Here is a 13258-nt window from a genome sequence, read left to right as displayed (position 1 = left end):
AAATCTGATAGTTTCTAATCCCAGGAAACTATTAGGCATGACATTAAACTGTGTTAATATATTAACTATATTCCCTATGAAAAATTTCTATCTGAACTTACAGCATAAGGCCCTGGAGAAAACTTAGCAGAGCACAAATTACTTAAATGTGTTTTAAGAAGAATCACATATCTATATAATAATTTTCCTTTTCACACCTACCTTGAATCAACTGTTCTCCACAGTGACTCATTATGGTAGCAAGATCTTCTTGGCCTTGCTAAACAGACTTAAAAAAAACTGTTAAAGCCTGTGTAAATGTGTAATACGGCAAAGGGAAGAATGTGGCTCTATCATGAACATTTGTCCAAAATTAATATTTCCTTCTTACTGGAATACTACTCTCATTGAAGAAAAATAAATAACCGAACAAAACAAATTGTGATACACCAAGGGGGAAAAATAATTTAGCAGGGGTCAGAAAATATTTTTCTGTAAAGGGCCAGATAGTAAACATTTTAGGCTTTGCAGGCCATATGGTCTCTGTCCCAAGTATGCTACAGTTGTAGAGCAAAAGCAGCTATAGACAATAGGTAAAAGAACAGGCATAGTTGTATTTCAGTAACATTTTCTTTACAAAAAATAAGCAGCATATCAAACTTACAATGAGATACCACTCCACACACACTAGCATAGCTAAGTTCAAAAAGTCAGGTAAAAAAAAAAAAAATTGTTGGCAAGGATGTGGGGAAATTGGAACCATCCCTGCTGATGGGAATGTAGGATGGTGCAGCTACTTTGGAAAAGTCTGACAGTTCCTTAAACTGTTAGCATATGACCCAGCGATTTCTCTCCTGTGCATGTATCCAAGAGAAGAAATACTTTTGTCCACACAAAAACCTGTACATGAATATTTATAGCAGCATTATTCATAATAGTCAAAAGGTAGAAAAGAATCCAAATGACCATCAACTGATGAATGGATAAACAAAATGTGCTATATCCATACAGTGAAATATTCCTCAGCCCTTCAGGGATACTTGGCCGTGCTTGGGGAAATTTTTGGTGACAACTAGTGGGTAAAAGTCAGGAATGCTGCTACACATCCTACAGTATATAGGACAGTCCCTCCCATAACAAGGAGTTATCCAGCTCCAGAAGTTAATAGTGCCGAGGCTGAGAAACACTGGTGTAGACACATACATCATATAACTGTATCAGTGGTCATTCTGAGGATGTGATTTGCTTTTTTCTCATCTAACATTCTATTGTAAAACAGAAGCAATTTTAACCAAGATGGACAAGCATGTGGGAAGTGTGGAAGAAGCCATGCCTCATATCCCGTCCGGGAGGCAACACTGTTTTATCTTGTCATTGAGGGTTCGGAATGAAAGCGCAAAGTCGGTGCTAATGGCCAGACAATTATTTGAATACACTGTTATTAAGCACAAAATGCTACAGAATTTATGTACAGTGAGGCATTCCTCCACTGTAGTCAGGTGGTAAAGCAATGATGAAAATGATAAAGTTAAATTATTTAGGCTTGAATTAGGCTTGTTATTAAGTGGTTCTTGTTTTAATGCACTGACCACTTGGAAAGTATTCATGGCAAAGAACTGAACTTGTAGTTTAACTGAAAGAGGGAAATGTAGCGGTTTTCCTTGTTTCCTAGCTCTCCACCTCTGTGCTAATTTAAGGGAGAGAAGGGAAATTCACGTGACAAGAGAAGACAGAAAAAAAAGTGGAAAGGCAGGTGGAGGAGGAAATATGACTGATTACTCAAAATTAAAAAAAAACTAAAGTCATCCTAAAAGAAAATTAATTTTTCCTTACATGAACTGAATAGCTCATTGTGGTCTCAATGCCAACAAACTAAAATTTTCTGAAGGAATAGGAAGAGTTAAGGGAGCTATTTCTAAAGTTACTTTATTTCTGTTAGCTTATGTATTTTGTTAAAAACCTTATATATAAAAAACTTATTTTCAACCCCCCAAAAAACCCTTAATATGAAGCATTTCCAATAAACAGAAAATTACAGAAAATAATAAAAAATAAAATAGACACAAAGATACCCACCATTGAGATTAAATGTGTTAACATTCTGCTAGATTTACTTCAGATGTTTCACTTTTAATAGATAAAAACATTTACCGATACTTCAGCTATAACATTTCAGCTTTAATTCCTTCCTTCTTCTTTCTTCCTTTCCTCTTTGGAACTAGATGACGTTGTTGTGTTAATTTCCCTCGTGTTTTTGCAGTGTTATCAAGCACATACACATTACATTTATATATATATATGTATATATATATATTTTTTGCCACTTGATTTTCCTCTTTATTTTTGAGATTTATCCAGATATTCCCTGACTGCAGGATGGCTAAATGCTTTACCCTTTTTTGCTCTTACAGATGTTCAGGAAATACCTTTGTACGGTATCTTTGGCCTTCTCCAGGGAGACTTTAGACATGGAATTGCTGGGTCATAGGTACATGTACCCTCACCATTACTAGGTGTTTCCAAGTTGCTGCCCAAACTGGCTGTACCAGTTTTGCACTCTTATCATCTACGAAGAAATCCCTACATCTTGGTCAAAACTTGGTGATGTGGAACTTTGTAATATTTGCCAGTCTGATGAGGGTAAAATGGTATCTCATAAAATTGTTTGTCACTAAAAAAAAATTTTGAATGGGAATGATCCATCCCTTCCCTCAACTTTTCACAACTTTCTCTCTTATATAGTCATTAAGAGTGAACCCTCACAAGGATTGCATTACTAATTGTCTAGATGTTTAGAATGAACAGACATGATAAAGGAAAGAAACATATTCCTGGATTCCAAGCTTCTCCAGGTCTGCCTTTGGTGCCATTCAACTTTGTCCCAGCCCTGGGTACCAAGGCTGGCACAAGGTAGCACTTCCAAAATTGTTGACTCAGTAGGGTACATCATATCCTTCTTGTTGGGGCATCAGAACGAGGGGCAGTGCATGCTGTTGCGATGTCTAAATAATAAACACATATAAAATGCACTTTAAAAATGTGAAATTTAGACAAATGTATTATTTTCACAGGTGCATTGTGGTTGCAAAGAATTTGTATGAGAAAAATGTCAGAGTGCTCTATGTAAAGCCTGAAAATCAATTATAACAGCTCCTGCTTATTTATATTTAGTACCATCTACATGCCAAGGACCTGAGAAAGAAAAAAGCAGCCCTTGACATGAGGGAACTAGTTGCCACTTCCAGCTGGGCCTCAGTGTTTTTAGAAGCTGGCCTGACACTCACAGATAGGCCCTGTTGTTCTTCTCAAGGAAGTAACCCATCTTACAGAATAAGGTCAGTGGGCAAATCACTAAATACCAAACCTCCCGAGACTATCAATGACTGCTCCTCCTTTGTCAGTTACAGCTTTAGCCTCATTCTTTAGCCTGCCATCCTTCTAGATAAGATTTACTAAGCTACACACTCATCGAACTGTCCCCAATCCCTGACAGTGCTGAAATTCAGCGTAACCCTTCTCATTCTTTTTCTGGACTCTTACTGAGAAACCCCATCCCATAGTGCATGTCCTCATTCTTTATGAGTAACAAACTCCACTGGTTCAACTACACATGTTCCTCCTGGTGGTCTTTGGTGGGAGAGGCTTTCACAGACATTTCTAAGAACTTTACATATGCTACCTTATTTAAGCCTGACAACACTGCTTGTTAGGTATTATTATCATCCCCTTTTGCATATGGAAAGGCAACAGAAAGAAATTTTAACATCACCTCCAACATCACATAGCTAGTAAATAACGGGAATAAAATTTGCATCTGGGTCTAACGGTCACCAATACATAGGAACGACTTGCAGTTCTCCTGAACTTTCTGTTCTCCTGGACTTTCCCCTAAAAATAAGGTGATTTTTGAGGACAGAGACTGGCACAGAAAGTTTGGTACAGTAAACAAATATAAAAACAAATAAACATAAAACAAACAACCCCCCCCCCAAAAAAAACTGTAGTGTGAAGACTTACTTGAAACTAAGGCCCATTTTCTCAACCTCTGTGCTAATCTCCTGAGTTCTTAGAGTTGTTTCTTGTACCCAAATCAGTACTGCATGTTTACCCACACCACCTCCATGGAGTCAGAAGATGGGTAGCTTAAGGAAATAGTTCAAAGGGAGAGACTGCTTTTAAAGGGGAAAGAAAACACGCTTATGTGTGGGAAAACAGCTTTGGCCTTGTATCTCGACCTTGGCTATACACAATAAACTCTTCGGAATGGTTTCGCTCGAGGCCCTTCATTACATGCCCTTGAAGTTTTTTCAACTCTTTGATCTTCACTCCTCTTGGCCTTGCTCCTGCCTGGAACGTCTTTTATCTGAAAGTCCTGCCACTCTTTTCTGTTCAGAGAAAATCTAGGCATCCTTCTTTTCGTCTTTCCAAATCCCCTCCTTCAGATTTAATGTCAATTCCTCTCCCTTTTGTTCTCAATGAACTTTTAAAATAACTGCTATAACATTTACATTATTTTGTTATTTGTGTAAGGATTTGTGAAGCACATTAGACTGTGAGCTCCCTAAGGGCGTGGCCCAGCGCTGATATTTGGTGGCCGTCTCTGCCACCCTGAGCGGGCTCGCAGTACTCCGGCACTCAGCAGGCATTCTGACAATCTGTTGAGAAAGCATCCTTATGGAGCGCCGTGGGCGCTGTGGTTCTCTCCCGCTTAGCACCCCTTCAAGTACGGGTCCCAGAACTACTTTTCTCAGTGGCCATCGCACCGAGACCTCCCGAGACTTGCAGAGAAGGTTAGCAGATGATTTCACATCCCAGCGCTGTTCATATGGTGGTGTAGGGCGGGTCTCGCCAGACTCCCAGGTTAGCAAGAACCCATTCTCCAAATTCCAAATACGCCCAGACAAGAGACTTCCCCATAAATTCTCCACACTTCCCCAAACCCAATCCCGCCCAGTTCCCTTAAGGTGGGCTGCCTGGACCAACAGAAGCTTGAACAGCGAAAAGAACGGGCGGAACAGCCAATCACTTTTATTTTTTCCCGGAAGGGGCGGCTCCCGGGACCGTCACTGACCGCGCAGCGCGCGATTGGCGGGTCCCGGGCGGTCAGCGGCGGCGGGAATTTTCGGATGTGTTGGATGTTGCCCGGGAAGCAGCGGTTGGGCTGAACCCAACTGGCGGCGTGGTGGGCGGAACAGGGAAGACCCCTGGGCTCCCACCTGTGGCTTGTAGAGCTCCCGCCTTCTTTCTTCTCCTACTCCCCCGGAGCTGCGGGGAAGCATGGATCGGTACCGGCCACGGCTGCACCCCGCGGCGCAGGGCTCGGCCGCCGGAGCCCCCTATCCCTCCTCCGCCTCGTTCCGCAGCTGCCGGGACAGCAAGATGCCGCGCAGGAAGGGCCTCCAGCACCCTCCGCCGCCCGGAGGCCCCGAGGAGCCTGGAGAGAAACGCCCTAAGTTTGTAAGTTAGGCCTGAAGCTGGGGGGTGGGGCAGCTCCCACAGTGCCGGTAGGCTGCGGCTCGGTCCCGGGTCCTTCAATGTCATTCAGCTCTGACCTGACTGACAGCGTGGGTGGGACCACAGGGCCTAACTGGGGGCTACATTTTGTTCTAGATTGTCAGAGCTGCCAATCTCTTCGTAGACTTATGACGGCAGGGTCCAATTCTATTTGGATCCTTTGACAAATACCCTGATCAGTGTGTTGCCCCAGATTTTTTAAGGCTGACGTGAGAAGCAGTTGAAATGTCTGAATATTGACGTCACTATGGACTTCACATTTTTTTAAGTTAAAATTTTTCTTTCCCCCCCAGCATCTGAGGGTATGAGATATATCAAAGTGAACTTTTAGGTGATAGTATTTCTTTTTCTGCTTAATATTTAAATCCCAAGAAGAATTTTTAAAAGTAGATTATGATTTTCCAAGTTGAAACAGCTCGTTTAAAATTGGCGGGTCATGTGGTCACTGCTAAAGAATGTTTTGTTTAGTTTGGAAAGAAGTCTAAGTATTTGAAACCTGCTGTTCTGGTTGCTTCTCTGACTCACTTCAACAGTCAGAGGAAGTGTCATGATTAGTGCCTTGTAAATCTTTCTGTTGGCATCAACTAGTGAAAGAATAGACAGTGAAGATTGTTTTGTTGTGTGTGTGTAGATAAATCATAAATTAATCACATAGAGAGTGGATACATTTGGGGTGGGACCAACGGAATTGAAAATTTAATACTAACCCCTCCATTTTACTTAGGAATATGGAAAAACATTTTAGTCATAGGTGAAATTTTACAGCACAGCATGTGCCTTCTGTGAACAAATGAAAGTTGTTAGGAATGTAAGTCAGGATACACAAATTAAGGGAATAAAGTCTTCTGGAGGAGGAGTGAGTAGCTACATGTAACAATTAAAAATGATAGATGAATAAAACTGAGAGTAGAGCTAAGAGATGTATCAGAATACTGAAAATGAGGGACAACATGGATTAATTACACAAAATTAAGTATCAACATGGCCATAGGAATGGTGAAATTTCACAGGAGGATCAACTATGTTGTTGATTGTTATCTTGACAGAGCTGAGGAATAAATAAGATAGGGTTAGACTGGCAATGAAAGATTCTATCCCATATGAGAAGAATCCACTGGGCAATGACTTTTCTTCCTTTTACAGTTTACCATCTGGGTTAATGTTGTCATTCCATTTTGTCTCCGACTTCTGTGCTCTGGAATACATGAAGTGTAATTTTCTGTGACTCATTCCAGAACGGAGGTCATGAAAACAGAACCTAAGATAATATTTAAGTTTAGTTTCCTTGAGAAAAGTATCAGGTGATGTGAGTTCTAGGATCTGTGCTGTTTTTCATTTCTTAGGTATTTTGTAAAGATGAAAAAAATGTCTGAAGGCAACACTTTTAAGCCTTAAATTTAATAAACACATCTAAAATACTGTGTGTGTTTTTAGATAGGGGTCTGATTTGAATCAAAACTTTAAATTAATTTAGAAGTAATTTGGATTCTTTGTAATCTCGCAAACTAATTTAGATTCTTGCTTACATGGTAATTTCTTGGTATTTTACATTTCACTAATTTTGTTATCAGCTATGTCTAATCTATTTAACTTGTGAATATGTGTGTTATCAATTATTTTTTATTTCTGTAAGTTCCATTTGCTTCTTTTTCCAATCTGCCTGGTTACTGTATTCCTGATATTCCTTGTTTCTTATTCCTTTATTTCTTTAGACGATTCCTACTTTACTCTTTTTATTCTTTATTTGGCAGTTCTGGTATGTGCATCTTTGAACTGTCTGACATTGACTTGCACCCATGGTAGCTTGGTCTCTCCCTCTGCGCTTGTTAAACTTTGTATTTCAATAATTTCAAATTCAATAATTTCATTGCTTTGTCTTAAACCTGTCTTCTAGGAGGCCTAACCGGGGAGGGTTTTCTCTGGAGATGATCTGTTTCCACCAGGAGCCTGGGGGTGCCACCTCCCTATTGAACTGGACTCTTAGAGGGCCTGGGGTTCCAGGCTCAGCTCTAACTCTGTCCTGGCCTAGGCTCAGTATCCCAATCTCAAGGTTACCTTCTGAGCAGCCCTTCCCAGTCTGCCTACTTCTCACTGTTCTCAGTCCCACTCCAGTAACACTTGTTAATGGGTTGGAGGGTGATCTTTGGAGACAACCTCTTCCTCACGAGATCTCTGCAATGTCTCAAAAAATGATTGTTCGGTTGTTCAGTCTGCTGTATTGCCAGACATCAAGTTGGTTCTTGGCTTTCTCTTGATTTGGGATGAAGTGATGCTAGCTAGCCTGAATCTCTTCAGGTCACCTAGTCATTAGGTCCTGTAGTTGCCTGGGGCAGCTGCTTTTGACTGGAACAAGTAGTGCGGGTTGGTGATGGGACAGGAGTAGGGATAATGTAGGTGCTTGGTGTTTGCAACCACAAAGCTACAGACTGGTAGTGGACTCAGGGCTAACCTGGCCACTGACTCCTGTCTTAGTGTAAGAAGGTAAAAGTGTAAAAGTGTAAAAATCCTGTTTTACTTTGAACCTGGATAAAGCAGACAAACAAATCCTTGTTTTCTACTGCATGTTTGGTTGTGGGCCTCAAGTTACTTCTGAATTGTTTATAAACATCTCTAGCATAGAACTTCTCCCCATAGATGTGTGTAAATAGTAGAAGTCTGTCTATTATAAACGTAGGATAGTTTGGCTGCGTAATGAATCAACTTCTTTTGGGCTGCTTGCGAACTAACCAACTTGGTTTCAGCAGGGAATATGGCAAGCAGTGTGTGTGTATTAAGTTACTGGGATAGTTACGGGGAGATGGCTTGCAACCAGTGGAGGCTGGAAGGACAGTGCAAGAACCTGGGTGAAGACTGTGAAGGTGAATAGAATTCAGTAGGATCATTAAACTTGTACCTGCCCTAGGTCACAGCGTCAGTACCTGGACCCGAGTCCTATTTCCCTTCTAGAACAAAACAAAACAGTTTCTTACTCGTCATGAAAAGCCTGTCAGTGATTCTGGGCATTCCATTCTTACCTCCCACTATTAGAAACACACAGTACGCACAGTGGTGGCTACCAGATCCAGAGTGAGAGCAGGACTTGTGGCTTCTGGAGAAGTTTCCGTCCCTAGGATGTGTGCCAGCCCTTTGAAAGGGGGCCAGTAAATTCCATGATCCAAGCTGGAAGAGTAGCTCTTCTTTTTCAATTAGGAATATCCTTTAAGTTCTCACAGACTTTAGTGTAAATCTGGCATCTATCTAATCATGGTTTCCATTGTATAGATTGTTACTGTCCAGTTATGTCATTACAGTACCATCAGTTTTGGTTGTGAGAGGTTTTTCACCATGTCCATTAATATCTGTATGTCTACTATGTTTGGTCATTGTTAGCAATAACAGTTAACCTTAGTGAGCCGAGCACTGTTCTAGGTGCTTCATAACTTTCAAGTGCTTTAATCCTTATAACAAGCCTATGAGGTGGATAGTATTAATTAGCCTTGTTTGCTAGAAGGGGAAGCTGAGGAACAGAGGTTAAATTGCCTTTGGTTGCACAGCTGCCAGTGGGTGAGGCTGGGATTTGAACCTAGGCAAGCTGGCTTCAGAGTACACATCCTTAATCCCTATCCTGTATTACTCTCCCATGCTAGTGGGAGTTTTACTTTTACTGTTTTACTGCTTCTTTTTTCATTCAGGAACCATTAACAATAGTTAGTAATGCCTTTCATGAATATAGAATTAGTGATTTCCTGATTATAGGCAGATTGTGAGGTGGGAAGAGGTATCAGGTTGGAGAACTTTTGCTTATTGTTCTGGGAACTTGAGAGTTGAAATCTTAGTGGGCTTGGTGAGAATAGTGCCTGCTCGCCTTATTTCCTTGGGCTTATTTGGAGGCAGGTGTGGTAGGCTGAATAATGATCCCCCAAAGTTATTCACGTCTTAACATTCACGTTAATTCCTGGAACCTGTGAACGTTACCTTATGACAAAAAAAGGACATTGCAGGCATGATTAAGTTAAGTTTTAAAAAATGGGGATATTTTCCTGGATTATCAGGGTGGACCCTAAATGCAAACACACTTCCTTATGAGAAGGAGGCAGAGGAAGATTTGACTACAGAAAGGGAGAAGGTGAGGTGACTACAAGGCAGAGAGATTGGGGTTGCAGCCACATGCCGAAGAATGCTGGCAGCCATCAGACACTGGAAGAGGCAAGGAACCCTTCTCCCGTATCGGGAGATCGGCCCTGCTGACACCTTGATTTTAGCCCAGTTGAACACATTTCTGCTGTTTTAAGCCATCAGGTTTGTGGTAATTTGTTACGGCAGCCACAGGAAACTAACAGCAGTTATGAGGATGACCACATTGAAAGTTTTGGTTTCACAGTTTATAAATGTATGTTTTAGGAAAACCATCAGATTCATTTAAATCTCTTCCTGTGGTATCGTTTATTTTGGAAGATTTGTGATTTGAGCGAATATTAGATAACCACAGTTTGGTTTCCTGGAATAATGACTAGAACCTTCATTCATCTTGCTGTGCTGTATCATTATCATAAAGCAACTATGATAATGATACAGGTGATTTCTATGTGCTCTTTTTGAATTTATTTCTTCATTGAGTCCTCAGTTAAAGTGATGCTCTCAGTTGTCCTAGAGTTACACTGTCAAGAATTGGAGATGGTGTTCTTAGTTGAAGGCTTTAGGCACCTGAGTTTTATTCATGTCAAAATTCCACCTAACCTAGCAGGCACTGAAACCTTCATAAGGTAAAAATCACTTTATTCAGTCCAGTCTTCTAAGTATAGTCGTCCTTCGTTATCCACGGGGGGTTGGCTCCAGGACCCTCCTTGGATACTAAAATCCATGGATGCTCAAGTCCCCTACATAAAATGGCATAGTGTTTGCATATAACCTATGCACATTCTCCAGTAAATCATTTCTAGATTACTTATAATACCTAATACAATGTAAATGCTATGTAAATAGTTGCTAGTGTGCGGCAAATTCAAGTTTTGCTTTTTGGAACTGCCTGGAACTTTTTTTCCCCAAATATTTTTGATCTGTGTTTGGTTGACTAGTCAGATTCAGAACCTGCGGATACAGAGCGTTGAATGTAAATTGCTCTGAATCATCCCAGACTTTCTTTTCTTCTATCCTTCTAACAGGAAAAATAAGTTTACTTTTATTTGTTAATAGATGATTTATCAAGAGAACAAAATATATCAAGTGGCTTTTGGGGAGTATATTTAGCTGCTGAAAATAGATAATATATGGTATTTATTACTTCTGGATCACTCTGGATCTTTTCTTCGTGAGTAAAAAGGGGTGGGAGCAGGGATAATTGTCTTAGATTTAGAGCAAGGCTTAATTGCTTTTTTCAAAGACTTGGGTCTTTAATTATGAAGAAGCAAACTGACATACATTTATTGCACTGTGAAACCTTGCATCTCATCTAGTCTGTCTTGTAACAATTGCTTCTGAACAGATGTTACCTGAAATACCTTTGCGCAGTTAGTAGAATGTGAAAATTTGTCATGTTTTTATTGTTGTCTTAAATTAACTCTACTATACGGCATAACTTTATTGCTGTGTCCTAGAATCTTTATATATTTACTGCCTTATAGATTGGATTTAAAATTGGCTTTTTACATAGAATGCAAATTAACCTGTGTGTAACTTGTTTATGCTTGCAGAATAATACAAGAAAAAACTGCTATGTATTACACTAATGTAATTGTCTTTAACTCAGCACATAGTATTCTCCAAACTAGGAATGAAATGAATGCTACAGAATATGCTTACCATCACACTCTGCTTGTTTATCCCAGAAACTAATTTGACTTTTAGGTCTATAAAATATAGATTAAGCATAACCTTTTACTTTATGAGATATTAAGGATCAAAGCACCAGCTTTCTTTGAACAGGATCTACAAAGGTAACTTTCTCTCAATAGCAGCAGGGTGGCATTGAAATACCTTACCATTGGGAGTAATTTTCTCAAATAGCAAATCACATAATCATTATTAACTTAGAGGAGAATTTCAGAGTTTCAGTAAGTTAAGTTTTGGTGCTAGAGTATTCAAGTTTCTATCTAATTAATGAAAAGTACTCGGAAATGCTTTGCCATAGATTTTATTCTTCAAAGGACCCACTGCCAACCTTTCTCACAGTTTTTTGTAGAAGAGGCATTATGAATGATGTTTACAAGCAGTGACTTGTACCATTTTTAGGGCTTCGATTCCAGCTATGTCACATATTAGCTGTGTGAACTTGGGTGAACTTAGCCTCTCTCTGTGCCTGTTTCCTCATGTGTAAAATGGGGTTGTTGGGAAGATTAAAAGTTAATGTGATGGGCGGAGAACAGGACCTGTAACAGCACTGTAACCTCTAAATATTTACCATTTATAGGTTTGTTGTTGTCATCATTAGTAGTAATAGTAGTAGTAGTACAATTTTGGTCTAGATTTTAGGGCATTGGGGATGTTACATTGGATATTGGAATAACTTTCTTATACTGGGAAATCTTAATTGGAGCAGACTTTTTCCTCATGTTGAGGCGGAGGCATTCTGTTCCCAGGTCTTATCCTGGCAGGTCAGGTGGTGACATGTGCATTGATGCAGACTTCTGATTCTTATGGCTGAAAGGTCAGAGCAAGTTTCTGGAGCTTTCTGAGGGGTATGTTCTTATTTGTAAAACGAGTTTTATGCAACTATGAAACTTAGGTACCAATGAAACTTACAAAAAGAAACTGTCAAAGGAAATGACCTCAAACTTAGGAAAAAAAAATTCTTGTGATACTCCATTGTGGATTGAATGATAGTAAAAATGTTACTTATATATGTATAGATATAAAACCAAGTATAACTCTTTATGCTTATGGCTATTTTACAAAACAGATTTACATATAAAATCCAAAACAAAGGTATAAAACCCATAAAATTGAAATTAACAACATTAATGTGATTGATAATTATTTTTGTTGAAATTAAGTCATCACTGTTGGATTTAATACTGGAAGATATGTGTGTGGTTTGCTGTTTTCCTTTTTGTCAACTTGACTCTTGGATAGAAATGGAATTCCAGAGCTGAGGAGGCTAAGCACAGACTGATGGCTCCAAAGATCTGGCTGCACACTGTTGGTGGAAGCCTGTTATCTAACATCCCTGTTATTTTTACAAGGTCTGGACTTGAGGTTCTGGGTGAAGTAATGAACTCTTATGATAAAAAGAAAAGAGCCATATGTAAATTTTTTTTTTTTTTTTAGTAAATTATATGAAACTGTTGATAAAGAGCAGAAAGAATTGGAGCCAAGACCACCAGCCTCTATATTCATTTTTCTCTTGAAGTTTAACTTTCCATAGCTTTGGGTATATCGTTCCTTGAATAGTGTCATTTTGGAATTAGAACTTTTTGAAACTGAATTCTTCTTAAGTGCAGGAGCTTGTGAACCGTACGTGGCATGATGTCCATGTTGTTGGGCCTGGTGATATCATATTGGTAGAGCACACAGATGCAGGCATGGTCACCAAAAGTGCCTGATGGAACGTGGTTCTAGAGGGGTCATTCAGATTGTACAGAACGTGCTTGCTTTATTTCTAACGTTTAATATAATCTTGGAAAAATACAAAGTTTCAAAAGTCTGATAGAATCGGAGAGTCTGTGGAAGGGCCCTGCAGACCTCAGTTTGAGGAACCTGGAGATGCCTTAAGACAAGACGTTAGGAGAGTCCTTGAACAGGCAAAGGTTTTGCACCTTTGTTTAGTCTTTTGTTCCGTGAAGAGCGAAAA

General features: G+C 39.8%; 1 protein-coding gene across 4 annotated transcripts in view; it reads left to right on the top strand.

Moving 5' to 3' along the window:
• The first annotated feature begins 5170 nt into the window (after positions 1–5170).
• DIAPH3 (diaphanous related formin 3) overlaps positions 5171–13258 on the top strand; it is a 546819-nt gene continuing 538731 nt past the window's right edge. For all 4 annotated transcript variants that reach the window (XM_059996017.1, XM_059996016.1, XM_059996015.1 and 1 more), the window contains exon 1: positions 5171–5436. In XM_059996017.1, coding sequence (XP_059852000.1) covers positions 5257–5436 — 180 coding nt within the window. In that variant the 5' untranslated portion in view covers positions 5171–5256. The remainder of the gene's footprint in view (positions 5437–13258) is intronic.

The sequence above is a fragment of the Delphinus delphis genome, chromosome 18 (assembly GCF_949987515.2).
Source record: "Delphinus delphis chromosome 18, mDelDel1.2, whole genome shotgun sequence".
Lineage (NCBI taxonomy): Eukaryota > Metazoa > Chordata > Mammalia > Artiodactyla > Delphinidae > Delphinus > Delphinus delphis.
This window is presented reverse-complemented; position numbering and strand designations above follow the sequence as displayed.